The sequence below is a fragment of the Paramisgurnus dabryanus genome, chromosome 12, assembly GCF_030506205.2.
Source record: "Paramisgurnus dabryanus chromosome 12, PD_genome_1.1, whole genome shotgun sequence".
Taxonomy (NCBI): Eukaryota; Metazoa; Chordata; class Actinopteri; order Cypriniformes; family Cobitidae; genus Paramisgurnus; species Paramisgurnus dabryanus.
In genome coordinates, this window is record NC_133348.1 from 18,308,189 (window position 1) to 18,333,755 (window position 25,567).

Here is a 25,567-nt window from a genome sequence, read left to right on the forward strand (position 1 = left end):
TGTGTTTGCCATAATTTCTCAAAATATCTTACTTTGTGTTCATCAGGAAAAAAATAAATGTATACCGGTTTAGAACAGCATGAGGAGGAGTAAACGATGACAGAATTTTCATTTTAAAGTAGACTATCCCTTTAAAGTAAAGTATGTTATGTGTAAATCCAGCAGGTGGCGATAAAGAGCCTTGCCTTACTCTACACAGTATAAGATCTGCTCATTATATAAATTAATGATTATTCAGTCTTTAATAGTCTGCAATCTTTACTTCAGTTCTTCGATCATTTTAGAGGGAAAAGCATTTTTAAGGTATTTTAAGAAGAGCAGATATGGGTTTAGCTTTCACAGACAGATCTTGAGTCTCTACATGTTTATTCTAGCAGCTCAGGAAGCTACTGAACCTTACTCTTAAATGACTATGGCTTCAATTCTGAAATTTCATGTTGGCAATGAAGGCTTTGTTTGCAGGGAAGTGCCATTTATTTATTTGTATAGTACGATGTGTCATATTATAAATGTTATTGATAGAGCTAAAAGAACAAGAGTGAATACCTAAGAAAATATTAAATACATACAACAAACAAAAGGAAAAACCTTCTGAAGGTACTGAAGAGAGGCAACACAGGAAATCAGATTAATTATTCAGAGGAAACTGACAGGTGAGCGCCTCATACACACAGCCAATTCCACTAAAATAGAACAGAGTGCATTGTAAATATAATGTAACGTGTAATGCATAGAAATAAAAACATTTTAAAAGCCACATTGGTATTTTCATTTTTCCTCCCTTTTTGTTCTGCAGAGCCAACTGCAGAGATATCCCAGGAGGACTGCGGCAGCATCACTTTATCCACCATAAACGGATAGAGGTAGCATGTTTACGAGGAGGAAGCGACTTTTAAAGGGCCTGCCTCAGTGCTGTTTGATAGAGAGATTGCTCAGATAAATGGCAGTTGATTTCTGCATACATGTTGTTGCATTATTAATGCATCTGAGGTTGTTTATAAGCAGTTAGAGCCAGTGAGGCCAGGCGTCATCCAGCCATTACTTAGAGCGATAAAATCACTAGATGACATATGTGGTTAAAGTAGAAATCAAATAATCAAGGCCATTGCCCAAGCTTTTTTTAAGATGAGAAATAATAGGCTATGCCTTACGTCAACATACATTTATTTCAAATGTTTACTGTGAGAAATGAAAGCTACAAGATGATGCAATGACAGATATTTATATGGCATGATAGATAGAAAATGCTCACATCTACTATTATAACATCCCCTCATACTGTAATATGCAATGAAGTATCTGTTCATGTGCAATGAGGAGTTTTGCCTTTAGGGGGCAATGTATCTGTACTTAACATTATCTTGTTTACTTCATGTTTTATAATCTCTACTTGATGTTTTGGATTTTGCAGTGTGGAATCCTGAGTGAATACTTCACACGTTTACATTTCTTTTTTTTATTTGACATACAGACCTGCTACAATGTTTTGCATAGAATATGACTGCAAAAGAAAATGCGTTATTTACAGACCTCACAGAAATCAAAGGGAAAACAGGGTGTAAATTCACCATTCATCGTTTGGAAAAGACGTGTATTCATTCAAATGTTACATGGTCTGAGTACATTGTATCATTTGCAATTAAGCAACACAGCGCTTTGCTTACATTTTCATATTGCACTTAGGACAAAGTGACATTTTGAGGTTTTCGATATTACAATTTCATAAGGATAATTGAAAAGAAAGGCTTGTTTAAAAAATCAACCAAATTAACATAATGCTTAAAGCTTGTTCTTTTTGTGCCTCACAACCAAGCAATATTAAAAGACCATAGTACAAACTCTGCTGTGCGACGGTACATCTAAGTACCGAACATTATTTGGGAGAGCTGTTTACAAAACAAAGTGAACTAGTTTTCAATACAGCTCTGCTTATATACAAAACCCTACATTTACATGAATTGGGGTAAAACGGCACTCTTGATAGTCAGTGTCTTTCAAGGATCTGAGAAAACCCAGCTAAAGTCAATCTTAATGTTTTTTTATACATAAAATCATCCTATTTTATGAACATTCTGTGAAAATATAACTTTAATATCTTGAATATTAACCAAAGATTGAAACAATGTGAAATCAAATCTTGATGCTCTCATAATTAGATCCTGGATTTGCACATACAGGGTCATATCTGAGACCTCTCATTACATTAAAATGACCCCACTAATGCCAACAATTGAACATTTCACAGATGACGTTATCCACTTTAGATTAAAAACCGTTAAAGCTGCCTGATTAACTGCCTGGTCCAGGGGAAATGAAAAAAAAAAAGATCCCATAGTCATAAAGTTTTCAGGATGCCCAAAATTAAACCTTTACAAATAATATTAGTGATAAAATTCTGCATCATCTATTTACACAAATAATTATTACTATGAAAAGGAGGCGAAGTATAAATCACACTTCAAAACAAATAAATCCTCCAAAAGACCGAAGTCTACTGATCATATTTCACTCTTAAATAAAAGCAATATATTATCTCATCATCTTCAGTCAACAAAAAGCACAAAAAATATATAAATACAAATATATAGATATATACACATAAACAAACAGATCAAGCTTACAAAGCTTAGAAAGCAACACACTCATTGGACACAGCTCTCAGCATTAAAAACAGATCACGGCTGAATTGCTGACGCTGTCACCAAAGAGACTCTGGTTTTGTTGACCACCCATCTCATACATGCATGTTTTTTTTTAAATCTGAGTGTAAACTTTGTGAATGTTGGGTGTCTTTGTGGCTGTACTCATTTTGTGAAAGGCAGGGTAGGGCATCTGAGCCTGAGTTTCAAGGGGAACATTTGTTGTACTAACAACTTGATAAAAAACATTTCTTCTTTGATGCCATCTCTTAACTTTGTGATTAATATTAGTGAAACTGCTCGTATTAATTACAATTTGGTTGGAATGTCTGAATTTAACTCATACTCATGCCTCAGTGGTGAATTTGCGATACTGTGAATAACACAAGCACTGATGATTGCCTGGGCAGGGAAGACATTTCACTATGCTCAAACAGACCCAGAACCAAAGAACAAAGCTCCTCCCTAGGCTAAAAGTGATTGGTTGGGAGGAGAATGGAGCCTCTGGAGGCCCCACCGGGGGCGGAGCTTTGTTACCAACATGCACACCGATGCGAGCATAGACCTACCAGCTGTTGTCAAACTCTCAATGTAGCCTTTAGCGCTAGTAAGAATCTCCACGTGACAGAAGCTGTTTGCTTTAACCCCTACCCCACCCACCGCCTTAATCTCTGTCTCTTGTTCTTTCCCTTCCCCCTGTCTTAAGACTTGCACACTGCAGTTTGTGGCTCAGAATTCACTTTTTGCAAGTAGTCTCAGCTGATGGTCAAAAGCTGTAGACACAGATGAAAAGTTGGCAAAAATAGGATTTTGTTTTTGGGGTACCACCTAAAAAAACTTCTAGCATGCAACTAATAAAAATTTTATGACTGAGGTGCCTTAAACGGGCCTAAAGCAGCCTTTCCATTACACACGACATTCGGACACAACTGTCGGAGTTTCAGCGCTAGAGCCTACGTAGCAGATTAAATAAATGAATAAAACTATAAACAGCTATGCATATATGTGACCCTAGACCACAAAACCAGTTATAAGGGTAAATTTTTTTAAATTAAGATTTATGTGTTATCTGAAAGCTGAATAAATAAGATTTTCATTGATGGATGATTAGTTAAGACAATATTTGACCGAGATACAACTATTTGAAAATCCGGAATTCAACTGGGCATTCACACCAGATGCGGTAGAGATGGCAAACGTGGGTGATTTACATGTTAAGTCAATGCAAAGATGCGATTAGGCATCCTGCGGTGCGGATGCGTGTTCCGCGCGAATTGAGTGTTGCCGCAGGAAACAGGCGAGTTGAAAAATCAGAACTTCGGCGGATTTCCGCGCCGTGTTAACCAATCAGGACCTTGCGGTAGTAGTGACGCGATTACAGGAAGTGAGCAGAGTCTCAGCGGAGTCACAGAAGCCTCTCCCATGACGTGAATTTCCACGTGAATGTCTCGAATGACTAGAATTTCACGTGCAAATGAAGTAAACTCAAAATGTTCAAGCGTCCAATTAGCGCATTTTTGCCACCTATACCGCGGCTGGTGTGAACACACCTTAAGGTTTCCCAAAAATCTAAATACTGTGAAAATCACCTTTAAAGTCCAGATGAAGTCCTTACTAATTTCAATGGAGCGAGTAAACTCAAAATGTTCAAGCGTCCAACTACACGCGATTAGTGCGTTTTTGCCGCCTCTACCGCGGCTGGTGTGAACGCACCATTGGCACTGCACCCACTCACAAAAATATGTTTTTATATATTTAAGTAGGAAAAGTACAAAATATCTTCATGAAACATGGACTTTACATAATATCCTAATGATTTTTGGCATAAAATATTTGTTTTAAATTTTGAACCATGCAATGTATTTTCACCTATTGCTACAAATGTACCCATGCTACTTAAGACTGGTTTTGTGGTCCAGGATCACATGACATAAGACCGCTATAATTTTTGGGAGAAAACATATGCAGATGAGATAAAAAAATATCAACATGCAAATATTACATTAATAATTTATTACTTCTCAGTAATTAATCGTTTTTAAGGATTCAAGTGTTATTGATAAAGGATCAAGTTAAAAAAAGTTTCGATTGAAATTAATCACTTCCGACTGGCAAGACGCATGCGGGGCTGTCGCTCAAGTACAACTCGTATTGGATCCGAAAGTTTTGAAACGCATGCGATCGCAAGCCCCACATCTTTTGGTGTGTCGTTTGTCATGTACATTGGAAAGGCGGCATAAGGGAAAGAGCAGACAGATGAGACATCAGTGTGGACCTTCAGAAATGGGCTTCAAAACCAGAGCACCAAGGCATCCACAATATACGTTACGCAGTGTAGATCACATTAATAAAGGACAACAGGGAGGAGATGTGGACCCACATTTGGGTAATGGCTTCTTTAAAGGACAGAGCATCAGGCAAGCCGAAAGCATTATGGGAAGGATAGCATGCGGGTCCACAGTGTGCAGTTCATCGCGGCAGTCTTCATTCTCCGTTGTAGGCACTATGTTTGTACGAGGGATTCCACGGTGGCTGCGTGTCTGACAATCGTGTACGTGAAAAGTAGAAATAACATTAAATCGTTACAAATGTATCACTTCATACGCAAGTGACTGAAACCAAACGACTTTGAAAAAATGTCAGAAAGGCTTTCAAAAGAAAGTATTTTTGCCATTTGCAACTTCTGAATCCAGGCTCTCCCATGAACAGAGAATGGTATTGAAAACAATCACCAGTTTTTGAAAGTTATTGAAGAGAACCCATTAAAAGACAGTTTGTAACAATGACAGTCTTTGTATAGAAAGAGCTCTTGGTATCTCGAGAGGTAGTATGGGTGCTGCATGTGCATGACATGATCTGATAATCATAATTACTGACAGTAAATGTAATGCTTCAGAATACAGTGGAGATTAGTTCACAAAAAATAAATGTCATTTGTCTCAGCGAAAGCTACGAGGGGTCCATCGCGATCCAATATTTCCTCCTCTTTAATACACTCGATTCACGGACCGCTATAAATAAAAGCATTAATAGTAATACTTTGTTTCTGAAGTCCCTGCATATTCATCTTAGTTTGCTTAAATATGAAGGATGGCAGCATAAGCTTAACCATCTGAAAAGTCTTAAAAATGTGCATTTATCCTACAGTGAGAGTGTGTCAGGCAGTTTCTTATATAAATATATCAGTCCTTTGTATAAAAATAGATAAAATATTTGTTTAAAAAAAGCACGCATTGTATTACTTCCCATAGAAACATTAGGATGGCTGTCTGAACTGCGGTGCGAGAGGTTCAGGAGCGCACCAGGATCTCCATGATGTGGTCCAGGTCATTGAGGTCTGAGAGACAGAGCTGCAGGCTGCTGCTGGAGGTGCAGTTTGAAAGGTTCTTGAGGCCATCGTCCACTCCGCCACTTCTTTGTGCAGGACACGACAGAACAGAAATGTCAGAGGAGTCGTACATCGACGTGTCGATGTCCTCAAAGATGTCGTCCAGAGCCAAGTCAGTCAAGTAGCTGGTCGAATTCGTAATCTCAAACGAGCCGAAGAGCAAATCTGACGATCTTGCACCCTCCCCGCCTGCGTTTTCTGCACAACCCAAACGGACCTCGTCGTCCTCGGATGTTGTCAGGGATATTGCCCCGGTTAAAGGTGGAGGACAGTTTAAGGGCACGGGTGGAAAGTCAGGTAAATGACGTGGGGTTGAGGCGTGAGGGGTGGTTGGGGTGAGTGGGGCTGGCGGCAAACATGTTTCTCCTTCCTGTCTCATCTCCTGCTGAATCTGACGGAGAGTGTTGGCCAGCAGAACTGAACGATGGAGGCTGGGTTCTGCTCGCTGCTGGCAGCTTTGTAGCTTGTCCAGACACAAGTCCAGCACCAGCTGCCTCTGCTGAGGATACGGCAAGTCCTGGGCAATGTCCTCACATGCACTCAGCTTACGCTTCACCCCACGGCCCAACACGTACCTACAGATGAAACAAAAAGATGAACTTACAAAAACAGTCAGTGACTTCATTATGAGGAAAGTCAACAAATAATATAGTACATGATATAGTACAATGTTGTACAACATGTAGGGATGCACGGATCCTATATCTGGATCGGTATCGGGGCCTTTTTTGCTGTATCACAGGACCGATCCAATTCCGATACTGTGCATTACCTGTGGTTGTCACTGATGCACGATTAAAAGGAAAGAGTATTATAAAAGCACAATTAAAGTTTCTATGCACTATATTTAAAGTCTTCGTAATACACTCCATAGCTTCATGTGAAGTAACAAACACACATTTAAAGATATTTAAGTTCACGAAAACTCTGTACTATGCATGTTAATGTATTGGTGAAGAAGACAGATGAAACGTGTGTCTCTTACACACACACACACACACACACAATTTACTGAGCACCTGACGCATCTATTCTCGTTTTAACGGTTATGAACTTTCAATTGCGGAGTGAGGATTCCCGGGAGAAGATGCTTCAAGCAAATCAATTCTGTGCCCAGGAAGCACATAATCGTGGCGTACACGATCATTTAGGGTCATCAACTATGCACCTGGGATGTGCATTGGGTCTGGTCAAGCACATAATTTCCAAAATAACCATCTGCACACTCAAGTTTTTTTACGGAGACAGTTTTGCGCAATTAAGGGAAATATATTTAGCATATTTATTTGATAAACGTACCTATTATGTTCTCATAAAACAGCACCATAATTAATAATGAGTAATTTTCTTGTAACGTGTAAAACAAGAACTTTACACAGTTAACATTTTGTGTGCGTGTAATTTTTAAGAAAATACAATATAATAAAAGAAAAAAAAAATTCAAGAAAATTAAGTAGTATCGGATCTGCAGGTATTGGTATTGGCCGATACCCAGAATTTTGGTATTGGATACGGAAATGAAGAAAGTGGTATCGGTGCATCCCTAACGACTCTGAAAAAAAGTGTACTTTTTCACACACTAATTTTATTCTTAATATACCAAACTTAATGACATTATGAAGGTTGGTGTAACAATAGGAGATGTTGTTTTCACTATCCAGAGACGTATGGAATCCTGTAACCATATTCACAAATGAGGTTATTAAAAATGTTCTATTACCTGTACGTTTGATCACATTATTTTATGCCAATATAATAAATAAGCTGCAACGCACCACAGCTAGATGCTGTACAGCCACCACTTCCACATTTGTCCACACATAGTTTCTTCAAGCAGAAACTTAGGAGGGCAAGGATATTAATTTATTGATGAATTGAACTATTATTCAAAATAATAAGTTCTCTGGACTTACAAATCCTTTGGATATTTTGGGATAATGTAAGTCCACTACTGCATAACATATATATTAGAGTGAGCAAGTATTTTTTAGATATTTTATTACAAAAGGCTTACATAATCTGGCTTTAAGACATCTAAGTGTACTTGATGTGCTATTTTGAGACACTATTTATTTCAAAACAATAATTATCTATTGAAGTATAACAGTATATTCAGTATACACTTTTAAGTACATCGGAGTGCTATAAATACAATTAGTATATATTAGGGATGCATAACGATTAATCACAATTAATCTATAGCAGAATAAAGTTTTTGTTTACATCATATGTGTGTGTGAACTGTGTATAATTATTACGTATATATAAATATGCACACATGCATGCATAATTTTAAGAAAAAAATATATATTTATATATTAAGTATTTATATATAATTATACATAAATATACAAATGTATATACACATGTAAACATTTCGTAAATATATACATGCATGTGTGTGCATTTATCTATACAAAGTTATTATATACAGTTCACACACATATGATGTAAACAAAAACCTTTATTCTGCTATAGATTAATCATGATTAATAGTTATGCATCCTAGTATATATGTATTACATAACTTTTATTTGCCACAAAAAATTATGTTCTACAAATGTACAAATCTACTAAACGTACAAGCTGTTCTACACAGCGCGTTTAACCCTACATTGCCTTCGACAACAACATGTTTGTCCTGTCGCAGCTACCGTAGCTTCTCTTTGCATTTTGAAATTGAGGTTGGTTGCAGTTCCCAATCTTACCACTAGACATAATTTTGTTTTTATTCTTTCTGACACAGTTTATCATTTAAAGGTGACATAGAATGATTGAACGGAGTATTTCTCCTTGGTCTGTGATGTGACATGTAGACAAAACATTTTTTGTTTGAGTCTGTAATGCCTTAGAAGCTTCCTAAAAACTTCTCTCAGATAGCTCTATTAGGGTGGGGGTTTTTAAACAAGTGGTTTTGCACATAGATATGTATATAAAGGCTAGATGGCTCAAGGCGGAGTCAGCTGTGTCATCACTTGGCGGCCATCTTAGGTCAGTGCTGCCATAGTGCTGCTCCCTGCTGCTGTGGACGGAAGGTGAGTGACATACGCCAACTAAAATGCTCGTAACTTGCTGAATTCTTGACGGATTTACAAACGGTTTGGTTTTTTACAAACGTTATTAACGTGGCTATAATTCTGGATGCTTTAACATGTTTCATGAATTTTTTATTTATTTTTAGTATACGTATTCAGTGTCATAGGTACATCTTTGACAACAAACCAATCCGTTTGAAAATCGGTAAAAAATTAAGCAAGTTATGGTCATTTAAAAGTACCTGCATCATTAAAACTCAATGCTACGAGTGAGCGAGCGCCCTGTCCTAAGATGGCCGCCAAAATGCGGACGTTCCACTCAATTGGCCATCAGCGCGGACGAGCCATCTAGCCTTTATATACATATCTATGGTTTTGCACCCATTTGGCTTCTCCTACTGGCTTAACTTGCAATCTCATTACTGATTGGCTGACTTTGCTGCCACTCAAAAAATTTAGCCAATTATTTTAAAGTGGAGGGGCAGTTAGATGCCTGTGATGTCATATGCATCAATTTTTCAGACTGGCCCGTTTTCTGGCTGACATTTCTAAAAGAGGAATTTCTATGAGACTGAGATGTTTAGCATGTTTAGCACTTTTTGTATGTTCGTGAATGCGGGTAGACTACCATTATTCAACAAAGACAAGGTAAAAATGTTTTTTCATTCTCTGTCCCCTTTAACTTTCACCTCTACAAGCAGACCATGTCTTAACTTTATTACAGAATAGCAGAGTTGACAGTAAAGCGTTCAGTGGAGATAGTGGAGTGGAATCTGCAAAAGACCTTCGAAAAGTACTGACGTCAGCACACTAACCACTTGCATGCTTTTAACTTTAATTTTCTCTGTTATCAAACATACGATAAAGTAAAGCTTCAACTTGACACAGGCGCGCTCTCTCTCTCTCTTCACCTTAAAGCGAAGCTTCCTTGGTGGATGCATTAGCTGTAGCTCCTCCCATCTGCGACTGCGGTACACTTGAGAATAGGCTCATGCTTCATTAGCACTCACAGCAGAGGAGTATATGCAGCACAGGAGCGTGATGCTTATTGCTGCAGTTTGTCAAAGCCGAAGCCTTCTATCCTGTGCGACCCTCAGCAGTGATTACAAGCAAAGACTTTCTTGTTATCTATCATGACCCTTGCGTGTTAAATTTGAAGAACAATATTGCAGTTTTACGGTGCATCCACTAGGGAAAAAGGTTATATTCAAAGCCAAATCCCAAACTACAATATTTCTGTGCTTCTGCACAAACAGAATTGAAGCTACTTCAATCACGACCATAACTGCTCAGTCAGACATCCGCCTCGGATCTGAAGAGCTGGAGTTTGAGTGGAAAGGGCTGTAAATGCGAGAGACTGTCTATCCACCTCTATGCTCTCAGTGGTGTAGGCGTCTCCCTCCCATCCATCACTCTGCTGAATGCAGGCAGACATCCCCCGCAGGTCTGGTCAGCGACTGCTCTTCTCTACTGCAGGGTGCACAGGAAGCTCCAGGAGCCATGAAGAGCCTCTCGTGTTTAAAAGTGAGACAAATGCATTAGACGGTGCATGTAAAAACTGCAGACACCATAACCAGTCATGAAAAAGGGGATAGGCTTCAACGATACCTTTGAGTGTAACTACGACAATGTGAAAACAAGTCTGATTTAACACTAAACTACATGAACATCAGCCTGTGCGTGTGCGCATGCAAGGTCCGTAGCTTTCAAGTGTGTCATGCTGGGCCTTACGGTTACATAACTCTCCAATGAGGTTCACAACTGCTCAGCCCTATAGGTGCCTTTTCCACAAAGACATCACAAAAGAGACATTTTGTATTCCTGTAGATTTCACAGCTAAATTTCAGTAGGCATGCACAATATATTTGGACAAGTGTCTGCAGGCCGTCTCTGTCAGCAACAGTAAGCTATAAATGGAAAGCCTGCAAAAAATATAATCAATAATAATATGGCAGTAGCAAGAGTGGTATGAGCGCGTTTGTATGAAATATGTATTGTCAATAAGGCTGTAACGATTCCTTGAGTAACGAGTAATTCGAATAAAAAAAAATCATCGAGGCAAATTATTAGACTTCGAGTATTCGTTTTGTTTTCCCACGGAACATTATTACTGACGCACCCTTTATCACACGCGCACTGCACTGAAATTTTTCAGCAGCAAAAATAGGTCGGGATATGGATTAAAGTCTGCTTTTTTAAATGTTTCATCTGCTCGTGCTGTGTCTCTCCTTAGTGAGCGAATACATTTCGCGGTTTAACATACTACACGTGTGACACTCGTGGATTTATCATATGAGCAGGTGAACATATAAACCTAATCTCCAGGACTGCTCTTAGAGTTTATTTCACGAGTTTATTTTGCTAGAAGCGCAGGCTTTAGAAATCTGACGTCTATCCAGCAAAGTGTCAAAATAGAAGTATGTCAGTTAAACATCAGAATAAAAACACACTATTATTTACTAAAGTAAACTATTAAAATCTACTGTTAACTCCAGACTAACTTTTTTCACTAGGAGCACAGTGGCCCCCAACTGAAAATTTTAGGGGCGCAACCAGAAAATTTAGGGGCACACACCGTAAATCAACATGCTAACCAAATGTTCACATTTCTACTAATTTCCACTGTGTTACTAATAAATACTTTAATGATAGATGCAGAAAGTACAATGTGTTTTTTCAAATTCAGTGACACATTTTATTGTGCACTTTTGGAAAAAAAGGTCAAATTTACTGGTTGCACATGTGCGACTGGATGTAAAATTCAGTGGCACACTCTCAAATTTTAGGGGCAAAATGCCACCATTTGGGGGCAGTCTGGAGCCCTGTATACATATAAATATACATTTATAAAAAAAATTAAATATATATATAGTTTTCCTAACCGTGCCACCCCTATTCCTAATATATATAATATATTTAATATATATCTGTATAATATATATTTAATATATATAATAATTTTAAAAAATACTGTAGAATATAAAATATACTATATATCTATATCATATACACTTTTTATGCCACAGTATTATTTACTATTTATGTACTTTTTTTGAACAAACTTTTGTACTATTTTAAACCAGAATTTAAATGGACTTTTAGCAATAAAAATGTTAATTGTTTAAAAGAATGAAACAAATTAGTTAATTTGAAGTATTATTTTCTGTTGTATATTGAGGATTGTTCTTTATTAAAGAAATTGTATATTTATCTGATTACTCGATTAATCGATGGAAAATCAATAGATTACTCGATTACTAAAATATTCGATAGCTGCAGCCCTAATTGTCATGCTTAATAACAGGGATGCACCGATACCGATATCGGGTATCAGCCTCGATACCGCATTTTCTAAAGTATTCGTACTCGTTAAAAGTCCCCCGATACCTGGAATCGATACCACGGTCCGAGAAATGTCTATGTTTGAGCGTCGTGTAAGGGGTTAATGCCTCGTGTTGTCCAAAGAGGCAGAGTTTACAACAAACTGGAAAACTAGTCCTTTGTTTTTTTGTTAAATTATATGACTAAAGCTGTTACCTGTAAATTTAAATCATGTTTTTTTTATTAAGTACTCGGTATCGGCAAGTACTGAAATGCAAGTACTCGTACTCGTATTCCATAAAAAGTGGTAACGGTGCATCCCTACTTAATAATGCTTAAAAGTCTGAGAAAAGAGGCATGCATTGCTTTATAAAGCATTATAAAAGGACACAAAAGCTAAACGACTAAGAATTTGACTTGGTCTCTATAAAGTCTCCCAGCTTTAAATCAGGGACTGTGAAACAGCACGGCATCATTTAAATTGGGCCCCTCTGGTTGGACTGGCCTCTGTGGTCTGCTTGCCATGGAAACAGCAGTGGATGAGAGGCTGGGGCTTGAGTGGCACACAGAGTCTGCTGCTCAAAGACAATAAGTACAACAGAGATGGTCATCGAACTGCTATTACAAGGGGTGCCACAGGAAACGCAAAGGCAATGGTGTTGCAGTGGAGTTTACCATGTTGCATCAGGTTAGGCTTACACACTGTTATCATTTCCTACGGGTGAATCATAGCTGAGGCCTTTTAACAACACTTCAGAGAAGTATCACCATGGCAATACAATGCTCAGAAACAAATACTGATATTTATACCAAATCTTGATAAGACCTAGTCACTATAAAATAGAACTAAATTTAATGTATTTAATTTTTACCTCACCTACATACAGAACATTTTTGTGAAAATAAAACCTTAATATCTTTAATATTAACCAAGTATGCCCATGTCAAATGTTGTCATGAAAAATGACTGAAACCAAATGTTCCTTTTTTGAATATAGAACTTTAAAAGGTGCATTATGTCCATTTACAACCCTACGATTTGTCCCCAGAATGAAATGGTCTATTATTACCTTATTTGAAATGGTCATGAATAATAAAAATACTAGGGGTGGCCCATAAACTGGTAGAAATTTGTCAACCGGTAGAGATTTTGGACTATTGTCTCTATCAAGGTTACGCACCCACGTCACATTGCTGTGCGCATGGTCACGAAAACTTAGCGTTTGTACCCGCATTTTAAGCACCGCAGATTTAAAGGGATAGTTCGGCCAACAATTATATTAAACCCATGATTTACTCACCCCCAAGCTGTCCGAGTTGCATATGTCCATCGTTTTTCAGACAAACACATTTTCGGATATTTTATAAAATGTTTTAGATCTTTCAGTTGATTAAATGTAATGTTACGGGGTCCACCCATAGTCCACAACCTTCAAGTCCAAAAAAAGTGCGTCCATCCTTCACAAATTAAATCCAAACGGCTCCAGGGTGGTAAACAAAGGTCTTCTGAGGGTAATCCGCGCGGTGTTGTTGTAGAAATATCCATATTTAAAACTTTATAAACGTAAATAACTACCTTCCGGTAGCGCCGCCATCTTAGTCGCGTCCGCATTCAGGATGAGAGCTTACGCAGCCTACGGAGGCTACTCTGTGCCCGCGCCCTCCGTGCGTACACTACGCGAATACTCTCTCCTGAATGTGGACGCGACTAAGATGGCGGCGCTACCGGAAGGTATTTATTTTCGTTAATAAAGTTTTAAATATGGATATTTCTACAACAACACCGCGCGGATTACCCTCAGAAGACCTTTGTTTATCATCCTGGAGCCGTTTGGATTTAATTTGTGAAGGATGGACGCACTTTTTTTTGGACTTGAAGGTCGTGGACTATGGGTGGACTCCGTAACATTACATTTAATCAACTGAAAGATCTAAAACATTTATAAAATATCCGAAAATGTGTTTGTCTGAAAAACGATGGACATATGCAACTCGGACAGCTTGGGGGTGAGTAAATCATGGGCTTAATATAATTTTTGCCCGAACTATCCCTTTAAAACAAGTGATTTTAAGCCATTGAAACACAAACAAGAGAGCTATGTGCGCACTGTTTTTGTGTGAGAGGAGTGCACAAGTCGCCCATCCGCTGCTTATTAAGCTCATGAGCATTTTTGCCGCTTTATTTGCCTTAAAGACATAAATGCATTAAAATTCCAGTCTTTGCAATTATCCTCATATTCACGACCATTTAGGGCTTAAGAGAAAGTAAACAGCTGAAAGATAAAATGCATATGTAACAGTATAGGATCCGGACTTAAAGGGGAAGATACTTAATTTTGCTCCTGTCTGTCACTCATGCTTTTGTGAAAATCTCTCACTGCTCTCAACTAAGGCACTATTTTACCTTTAATAAGATATATAATATACATATTAATTTATTATCATTCTTTCACCATTTACTGGCATTAAATATTTTAACAACATAAAAACCTTATTAAAAGATAAAAAACTCTACCGTGATATATATATCGTTATCATGATAAAAAAAATAATCCTGTCGTTAAGTAAAAATTTTGTCATAACGCCCACACCTACTAATTACTTTCATGTGTAATTTAACTTTGGGGACATACATTACGGCTGTAACATCACAGTGGGTATTATGTTGAGATTGTCCGGTTTTCCAGTGGTCTTTTGCATGCACAAGGTTTACATGAGGATAAAACAATATTGTTTGAGGCTCACAATATGTTATTGTACAAAACACTTATTATTCATAACTAAATACAGTTTTACATTCTACTGCACCTTTAAGTTGGATTTCACACAGATTTTACTGTCACTGAAAGGAAAACATTTATGCTGAACTACGTGGTGCATACTACAGCTCACATATAAGAGACTGACTGATCATCTGAGGAGCAACAATGAAACATACACTGCTATTTTTAGATCCAGCAGCATTCCAACGGATGAATAAATGGATAACAATCTAATACCATACGAAGAGACGTATCAGTTTCACTGAAGATAAAGAGATAAAGACTTAATTTTCTTTACTGTGGTTAATACTTAGACAAATTAACCAAAACAAAACAGAAAATAATATGCTGGTCTAAATTATGATTCTTCCAGTATGAAAGCAAACCGTAGTGACATGGTTGAGCCATCATTTCAACTCTTTCTCCCTCTCTTCCGGTTTCATTCTCCCCCAAGAAGACAGTCTGTTTTCATTCTGAGACAAGAGAAAGAGGACAGTGAAAGAAATGAAAGAGCAAGTGAAAGAGGAAGTACATAAGCCAGAATGAGCATAAGGCTAGACCATGAGATAAAGTGGGAGGAGACAGAGAAGTTGAGCTGAGCAAGAAAGCGCAAGGGAAACTAACTAAGCGCAAGCAGGAGGAAGTAGGAAGCAAACGCCACTCACTCCTCTACCAAGTCCTTAATACAACCACTGGGCTAACAGGCCGGATGTCTAAATTTGGGCAGTTTTGAAACTGGGTGGCTCCATAGACCTGACGAAGTGACTCAGAGACTAGTCATGGTGACAGACATGAAGGCACGCTCACATGAAGCTTCCTTGACTTATCAGTGCTGTTTGAGTCACTGGTGAAACTCTTGCATTGCATTAAATTAATTTTAATGATTGCCTAGTTGTTATACAGGTATGCAATGGTAAGAAATGTATAATGCTGACAACTCAGTTTGATTATATTCTGAATATGAAGATTAAAAGCATCATGATTTCTAATTTAAGAGACCAAAAAGGCTGATACTCTTTTGCTTCAGCAAGTAAACACCACGGCACCAGATGTTGAAACAACTTTGTCTATGTATTATATGTAACAGTTGTCCGCAAATATCTATTTAGTTCCATAGCTGCAAACTTTAACTCGGGCATTACCAGTAATATTAATTGCCCCTATGTACAATTAAACATAAACACACAGCTTCTTTATTTAATAAGCTTGTTTAAAGTGAAGAGAATATAAAACTTAATTGGTAGATATTAGTTAATGTCAATACAGTTATTCATGTTAGTTCATGGTGAATTTATTAATGTTAACAGTTACAAGGCTTGGTTTTATAAATACATTAGTAAACACAGAAATTAACATAAACAAAGATTAATAAACGCTGTAGAAGAATTGTTCATTTTAGTTCATGTTAGCTAATGCATTAAGTAATTGTTAACAAATACAATCTTATTGTAAACTGTTACCACTTCATTTATAGGTCATACCTCAAACACCTACTGAGTCTACTGTAGACTATGACAATCACCTCCAAAAGGTTTCAGATAATATTCACAAACATATCAAAATATGGAATAACAATTTGCTGAACAAATAAAAATTGAGACATAAAAACTGAAAAAGCTTTGTTAAAAAGAGATCACTCGTCGATTTAGTCTTGTATGACGTCAGGTGAACGGTACCCCACACAATTATTTAGTCATGATTATTCACATATCACGAACATTATTCATACGAAAAATTTAATTATATAAAAACGAAACATCATTAAGCATATTTGTTGAACTCTTTTTTTTATATATACTTCGGTAAAAACCGCAAAGAGAAAATAGCTTAAGTGTACTTTTTGAGCTCTGTGAAAAGATTGGAAGAAAAACTGTCGTCACGTTTCAAGTGAACGTCACTGGGGTTCAAACATCACCGAGTGGCAAAATCGACCAGTTACGCAACCGCGCACGACTTGCACAGAAAAACGTGTGATACTGATATCAAAGTTTCTATCTTCATGGTTTACTAGGAGTTCCCATTTTGTAATTACACTGGGATATACGGAGTTACATCCACTCAAAGCCAAGTAACATTTACACAAACTAGAATGGTTACGTAAATATAATTTCAGAATTTAAATTATACAGAAACATACACAAGCAAGACGACAGATAAAAAACTTAAGTTAAGAACTTTGATTTCAAAGACTTTATGACTAAAAGTAGCGTTACCTTGACGAAGAAAGGGCACCATCTCCTCCGCCGGGCTCAACTTCCTTCTTCACAACAGCGGACTCCACATCCAGTCGACACATAGAGACAGCGGGAATTCCGTTTCTTTTTTTCATGGACTCCTCGAACGAAGTGAAATCCCTTTGACCCATACCATTATGTTTGGCTCAACCAGTTGCTTCTTTTGTTAGCGTTTATTAAAACCAACAACTTGCAAGACGCCAACGCGCGCTGCTAGCCTCCGCGGCTTAGCTCACGGAGATGCGCAATGAATTAGCCAGTTAGCTAGTTAGTACTTGGCGAAGTACGGACTCTGTCTAACTAAGAAATAAATTTACCCGTAATACACAATTGATGGCTACATTCTTGAAAAAGGACAGACGTGCGTTCAATCGGTCGCTAAACTCGGTGCTAAGCTTCTGGTCCAAAGTCTGAACATTATTCTGCACAAAATTACGCGACCGATCGCATCTCAACGCATACACGAGCACAGAACTATTGCTACTCTGTGGAACGGCTCTGGTAGAAACAGAAACAACGGGAAAGAACTCAGCTGATTGACGGTCGTCAGGTGGGAGGGCGGTGATTGGGCGAATTCGATTTGAGACCCGCCTAGTAACTGCATCCGATTGGTCAAAACTGTGTTCTCGCCCGCCTCCTCAGTCTATCACATTCATCCCTCTGACATGCCCATAGACTAAAAACGTGACATAGAAGCACAGGGCTTCCACCACACTATAATCGCACTTAGAACGATACGTCGTGGTTTTACCAAGTTGTTACTTTATGGCAAACAAGCCTGACATTTTTAAGCTCTGATTTGAGTACAACATTATTTAATTAAAATATACATGTTTTATATTAAAGGCCGCTTGGTAAAGCTGCTTTACACGTCGAGTTTGATACGTTAATTAAACATCATTACAAATATATAGGTTATATAATAAACCACGTTTTTGATATGCAATTTAATGCATAGTATGGAACGGTGGGATTTAAACGTTGACGTTATTTGCGTCACATTTACTGACGTCACGTATGCAAGAATTGACGTCAAGGGTACACGGTCTAGTTCAAAACAGGTTTTGCACTCTAACAAATGTTACAACTTTAAATATTATATTTTTTTATCTCCAATGTGCACTAATTAATTATCAACACACAGACCTTGATGACTCTTTAATAATACTGAGATCTTGTTTTGGTTAATTCATGAACAACACAAGTATTTTCATAAGTTGTACCTTTTATTAAAAAACGTTAAAAAAGCTACAATGCTCATATAAAATGTTTATATCCTATACTAGTTTAAGATCATACAATAAAAAACATTTCTCCTCTTGGAATTTGAGTGTGAAACAATGCAGAAGAAAACCGTTATCAAAGTGTAAACCCATGGTTTGCACAAACATAGTTTATGCAACCACTTATTTTAAAACAAAACCGAATAATATACAGTATTTACTAGGGGGGAAATGCATGATAAAATAAAACCATCTCTTGTTGACAAGTCAAAATTGTATATTTTTAAAAAGAATACTGTACTAATTGCGTATTGAACACTTAATGCATAGAAAGTGTGTTTTGACACTCAATGCATAGAAATATACTTGCTTTCTTAGTATGAGGGGTCCAAAGGTCTAACAGACATACCCAAGCCATTTGCCCATAATAAAATGTTTAACTCATGCAAATAAACTGACCAAGCACAAATTTGGTGACCGATTCCCACATGATCCAAATTTAATATGAGCAAAGGCTTTTGTTAACCAAGCCTATTAATTCCTCTAGAGATAAAAAACACCCTGAGTTTGACCACAGCCAACACTCACCGTTTGCAGTAAATAAATTAAATAAATTAAGTCACAATATAGAATGGGCTGGCCCATTATTCTTCATTTGTTGATAAAACAAATATAAGAACTTTGAGGTCGAACAACAAATAAAACTTATGGCTGAGCAGATTGACAGCCAACTGCAATTAAACCATGAGAGGAAAAAAATACTGTGCAAATGAGCATGTAAATGTAAAACATGCATCATTATATGTATACTTGCCATTTCTATATTCTAATATGTAATGAAGTTCCTTCAGTTTGTGGACTTTGATGAACAGAAGAATGCATTGTTATATAAGACAAACTACTCTCTTCCATTAAATCAATTTGTAGAACATGTACAGAATGTACAGTGACATATTACAAGCAGGATCTAAAGTACAAAATATATATTTATGTACAAATTTTAGACAATCTTTTGTCTCCATATGAAAATATCCCAAGCTTTACAACTTCTGTATACATCTTGTTCTGCTCTCTGTAGTGTTATAACAAATAAATTAAACAAAACAGCATGTCTGGACAGACAAATACAGAAGAAGAACCATTAAAACATACAAAGGGTATGTAAATAAAACAACTATGGTCAGTTCATTAAATCAAGGCTATCCTTTGAAAGGACTCCAGATTTAACTTGCTTTCCATACAGAATTGAAAAGCCAGTAACAATAAGTCAGCATTGAAATCTCCAAACAAGGTCTAAACTAAGAGCCCACAATGATTTCCATGATGTGATCAAGTTCATTGAGATCAGAGCGACAATTTGGGGCAGACACTATTGAAGGGGGACCATGTGAAGGTGCCAAGCTGTCTAGGAGGTCATAAGGACCCGTCTTGGGCGCACTCTGCATGCCTGTAAGCATAGTGTCCAGATCATAATAGGATGTGTCCACATCTGAGAATAACTCCTCAAGTGCAGAGTCAGGACCCGAGGAGCTGTTTTTTATTTCAAATGTTCCAAAAACTTGTCCTATGGTCTTTGTACTCTTCCTGGAAGCCTCATCTTCTGTATCTATTTCTTCATCCTCTCCTGAGCCTAACCTGGAGTCTTCAAGGTCCTCTTCGTCCCCCTCGACATCAACGAGCTCATTCTTCTCCCAGCACTGGCCTATACTTCCTGCCAGACAAACGTTCGAGACAGCGTCGCTAACTGAAACGGAGCACAATGTCTCGTCAGCTACCACCTCCTCTTCTCTGCAACCTTCATAGGTGATGACGGATAAAAGCTTAGGCTCTGCATCCGGCTCCCGTGATCGGCAGAGGACTTCAGTGGCCACTAAGCGCTCAGAGGGGCTCTGGCCTGCATTGCAGAATGCTTCTGTGACCACCTGCCAGCTGCCATCGTGAGTCATCTCTTCCTGAATCTGCCTGACTGTGTTGGCAATGAGAACCGATCGACAGAGGTTGGGCTCCACCAGCATGTGGCATAACTGTAGTTTGATGAGGGACATGTCCAGCAGCGACTGCCGTTGCAAGCTGTACGAAGATGCCATTCTGGCTCCAATAAGGTTTTCTTCCGATATCTCTTCACCACCATCGGAAAACTTACGCTTGGTGCCCTTGGAGAACATGTTTACCCTACAGAAAAGAAAGGGGATAGGAAATATCAGTGCACAGTCCTAAATTCTTTTTACATGTATTAAGATGATAAATCATTTTGTTAAAATACCTGAAAAATAATAACACTGTCTAAAATGCACTTGTTTATGCAAAGTGCATTCACAGCATAATAGGGAAATAGCACAACAAATAAGGAAAATCCTTTTCATGGAAAAAAGTAAAAATATATATAATTACATTAAATAATAATAAGATCACTTAAATAACTCATATGTGAACAATTACTTGAATACATAAAAAGGATGTAAAATTGTCGTGCAATTACATAGATAATTTGGTAACTAAAGTCTAATATTACTCTGAAACAATTAAGTAATTCAATAGTAAATGTAAAGCTTATAAATCTGAACTATGTATTTTTTGAGGCCACAGATCACATTTTAGAATCATGTACCATCCACAGGAACCTAAAAAGTAGTTAAGCATGAATAGATGGGTTTCTTCAGGTCTGTGTTTCAAACATTACATCAAATGATTAAGCTAATAAAATGTTGGAATTGTGCTTTAATCCTTTAAATATAAAAGAAAATTGAGTGGAAAGTAGATACCCCAAACAGTAAGTCTAATGTGGAGAGCGACAGTATTAAGACGAGGACTCCCTGTCTCCGTGGCCAGCCAACCAGGGTTACAGGAGCCTAAAAGTAACAAACATGCATCCAGTATAGGAAAAACACATGACACCAACCAGCAAGACAGAGCACATAATCTGTCATCACACCAGATCTTGACCGACTGAGTTTTTGTGTTTGTGTGTGACTGTGCATGTTTAAGTCTGTATGTTGGGAGGAGTGGGGCGCAAGGACCTCAGCTACTTTTGTCAAATACTGGTGGGTAGGTGAGAGGTGAGGAAGACATAGGACGATTGCTAAACAATGGTAATGAGTTACATTATACACATCAAACTCTATGCAAAAACAAGCAAACCAACAAATCCATTGAATGCAAGCACACAAATACCACCACATATATTGCAAAGTCGTTTTATGTTAAGAGAAATAACTTAACATAATGGAGATGATTTGCTTGACAGTTACCAAAAAAAAAAGAAAAAATCACACACAATAACTTTAAACCCATAACCACATTGTTAACCAGATATATTAATGGCATGGTGGTTAGCCTACCTGAAGCATGGGTGACATCCCAGCACTGTTGAAAAAGAGACCAGAGTGCAAGCTGACACGCATCCACTGCAACTAAAACTACAACCATCATACCAGCACTGCATTCAATTATTACAATCTAGAAAGTTTGCAGATCTCCACAGAAAATGTAACTAAAATAGTCAGTGCAAAAGAGACTATACAGTTCTTCTAGTAGCTTGAGTCTAAACTAAAGCAAACTTACAGCATTTGGTCATTCATCCACAGTGAATGTATCATTGCTCATACAGGCTCCACCCAGCCAGACTCACTTCCCCTCCCCCACCGCACTGACGTGGTCAAAAAGTGCGCTACTGGGTGAGTAACAAAATAAATAAAAACCAGTAAAAACAAACACCCCACTTTTAATACGATGGTTCGTTGAACAATAATCCACTACATAAATATAAAAATGAACTTACTCAGACTGCCTGACATGTGAGACGGAGAAACAAAGGTATAAATCTCTTTGCCGAGACGACAAAGATGGCAGCCATTTTGATTTTTCAAACGGGTCCGCTGGCTAGTCAACTTCCCTTCGTTTACGGGCAACCCAAACAGCATCTTCCACTTTTCCAAACGTTTAACGTTTCGCCAAAATGTACGTGAGGGTAAAAGATATTTTTTGGAAACACAAGACATACATATGAAAATAACAGAGGCGGCTAATCGTGCACCGCGCGGTCACTTCCGCAAACATGCCGCTTTTCGAAATCGACCGCGCATTTAACAATCGCGGATCTTCAGATGTAAAACTACACAATGCAAAATGTATTGAAATTATATAATCACAGTACGTCCGAACTCACCTCGTGTTATTTCTGTCCTTTGGTGGCGAGCGTCATAAGCGTTTTTGGGCCGGGTTTAATACTGAAGGTGTAACTGAGCCTGCTCCGGCTTCTCCAGCACAGATTGCAGTGAGCGAGCATACGGTGAGCAGCAGCGCGAGGCGGCCAGCTGCAGCAGTGAAAGGGCCGATGGGGGCGGACGCTCATGTCTTGATCGACAGCAGGCCATCGCAAGAACGGGGAGACCCAAACAAAAGCGTCTATGATTCAACCCCCGGCCCCAACTTCAACAATGCGAGTTTTGTTTTTGAGGATTTTTAAAAAATTCATATGGAGGAACCCAAATTTATGATTCCATAGAGTGGACAATGAGCTTTTCATTTGTCCAATTTAACAACTAAAAACCACAAGAGGATTTTAATTAGTTTGTTTACAGATAAGTATTGAAACATTTACTATAAGTTATAGGGAAGATATTCCAATTTAGAGTTAATTTAAGCTCTCACGTTGTCCATTAAAAATAATGAAATACAATTTTTGTTTTGTAATAAAAGAAATTAAAATATTGGAACAATTGCATTTTATCTGCATAACTAATTAAAGACGTCCAGATCAAAAGTTTTTTTTTTTTTGTTTCATGTAAAACAATTTCAGTCGGTTGACCTTAAACCTCAAATCTTGGTTGGCAAGAAATATTAATGCACAGTGGTGTTTAACAATGCTAATCTTTTAACTTTAATTATAGCCTAAAATTAAAACATATTTTTACTCACCCAACCACATTTTTTAAAGGTAGCCTCTTCAACCGGAGTTATTTCTAAATTAAAACCCATTTTCACTGTTACACATGCTTTTCATCTTCTCGGCATGGCTATTGTAATTCCCTATATATGGGAATCTCTCAGTACCATCTGTCCTGCCTGCAACTCATTCAGAATGCAGCTGCTAGACGTGTGACAGGCACCAAGAAGAAGGAAAATATTACCTTAGTCTTTAAATATAAATATTAAGCTGGCTTTTTTCCACTGGCTTCCTATCCATTATTGAATTGAGTTTGTCCTACTTTCAGTGTGTTTATATTAAGGTTTTTGTTAAGGATTAGCACCACAATTTATTTTCCTTTTGCACTTCCAAGCCTATGAGGTCTTTGAATGGTCATCATAAAATGCTGCTTGTCTTTTAAACATGTTTTTGGTCTGTTTTCCAGGCAACTCTGAGAAAAAGCATCCCATTGCATATAAGCTGTTTTGCTAACCTCTATAGTTATGCACTGCTGTAGGTTGGTGTATATATAAAATATATATAACCAGTTCCTCAGATTAACCCTGCGAAATTTATTAAAGCCAAGAGAGGTAAAAATTCATAAAACTTAGTGCACTGGTTAGTTAATTTTTGTTAGTGCTTATTTACATAGAAAAGGTGGTACAGAATCTGAAATCGTTGTACTGTAGGTGTCTCCATCTAATGGTGTTATTGAAAAGTACAACAGGAGGACGCACTTGTATGATTTCAGACTAGAACCTTCCCCAATCTATAACCAAGCGTGGAAAAAATGACGGTGTGTGTGGGTGGATAGAGGCAAAATCTTAAAAAAAAAGAATAACCTAATTTAGTTTTTAGTTCATTTAAATTTTACATTTATACAGTTATTCTCAAAGCCTTTTGGTTACAAGACACCAAAGACATTTGGTGTAATAAGATAAAGTATTTACAAAATCATGACAAAAAATGAAGGAGACATATCATGCTTTTAAATCTGTCCTTTTTATATATAAATCATCTATTTGAGGTCTATATAAAGCGGAACTGAAATGGTTGGGTCTGAATTCCTCATTATTATAGCTCCACAGGTCCCCTTTCTACCCCTTTTCTGATGTGCATCTGAGAGCAACTCATTTTGGTGCTGTCTTTTTAAATTCACGTCATACCCTGCCCCCTCTTCACTCGGTTAAACTCCACCCCGTTCGGCCATTTTTGTAGTTTTATAGCAGAGATGTTATTATCTAGCAGCACAGAAACTTTTTATTCACAAAATGTCAACAACGGAAGACTTGTCCATCCAGCCGTACATGTTCGAGCCAGAGTCGGAAACGGAGCGAGATGAAAATGAAGACTACGAACCTGCAGAACCATAGATATGTATATAAAGGCTAGATGGCTCGTCCGCGCTGATGGCCAATTGAGTGGAACGTCCGCATTTTGGCGGCCATCTTAGGACAGGGCGCTCGCTCACTCGTAGCATTGAGTTTTAATGATGCAGGTACTTTTAAATGACCATAACTTGCTTAATTTTTTACCGATTTTCAAACGGATTGGTTTGTTATAAACGTCAAAGATGTACCTATGACACTGAATACGTATACTAAAAATAAATAAAAAATTCATGAAACATGTTAAAGCATCCAGAATTATAGCCACGTTAATAAAGTTTGTAAAAAACCAAACCGTTTGTAAATCCGTCAAGAATTCAGCAAGTTACGAGCATTTTAGTTGGCGTATGTCACTCACCTTCCGTCCACAGCAGCAGGGAGCAGCACTGACCTAAGATGGCCGCCAAGTGACGACACAGCTGACTCCGCCTTGAGCCATCTAGCCTTTATATACATATCTATGTGCAGAACAACGTCTTCATATGGAGGTATCGCAATGGTGTGTTACTGATGTTTGTCAATCCGAAGGCTACAGCCTCCAGAGGTCGCATTTCTAGGCTGCATACGTCATCAAGATGGTCTTTTTTCAGAATATTAACAATTATAAAGTTGTTTGGTGAATCAGTTATCCTTGAAGTGTTTCGGGCACACAAAATGACTTTACCCACAGA

The 25,567-nt window shown here is 37.8% G+C and overlaps 2 protein-coding genes across 12 annotated transcripts; both read right to left on the reverse strand.

Moving 5' to 3' along the window:
* Positions 1-1,204: 1,204 nt before the first annotated feature.
* Positions 1,205-17,887, reverse strand: LOC135738829 (SERTA domain-containing protein 2). Of its 2 annotated transcripts, XM_065256961.2 has the most exons (3): positions 17,359-17,379; positions 15,532-15,618; positions 1,205-6,602 (listed from the first exon to the last, which is right to left on the reverse strand). In XM_065256961.2, the coding sequence occupies exons 2-3, from the start codon at positions 15,540-15,542 to the stop codon at positions 5,930-5,932; spliced, it is 684 nt and encodes a 227-aa protein (XP_065113033.1). In that variant the 5' UTR covers positions 15,543-15,618; positions 17,359-17,379; the 3' UTR covers positions 1,205-5,929. The 2 variants fall into 2 exon arrangements, with proteins under 2 accessions (XP_065113033.1, XP_065113032.1); XM_065256960.2 differs by lacking the exon at positions 15,532-15,618 and having other exon boundaries at positions 1,210-6,602; positions 17,359-17,887.
* Positions 17,888-18,584: 697 nt separating this feature from the next.
* On the reverse strand, positions 18,585-22,924 carry cdca4 (cell division cycle associated 4). 10 transcript variants are annotated; one of them, XM_065256966.2, is made up of 4 exons: positions 22,381-22,924; positions 22,164-22,269; positions 21,941-21,965; positions 18,585-20,774 (listed from the first exon to the last, which is right to left on the reverse strand). In XM_065256966.2, the coding sequence occupies exons 2-4, from the start codon at positions 22,174-22,176 to the stop codon at positions 19,901-19,903; spliced, it is 912 nt and encodes a 303-aa protein (XP_065113038.1). In that variant the 5' UTR covers positions 22,177-22,269; positions 22,381-22,924; the 3' UTR covers positions 18,585-19,900. The 10 variants fall into 10 exon arrangements, with proteins under 10 accessions (XP_065113038.1, XP_065113036.1, XP_065113039.1 ...); XM_065256964.2 differs by having other exon boundaries at positions 22,164-22,272; XM_065256967.2 differs by adding an exon at positions 21,365-21,451 and having other exon boundaries at positions 22,164-22,923.
* Between the last annotated feature and the right edge of the window lie 2,643 nt (positions 22,925-25,567).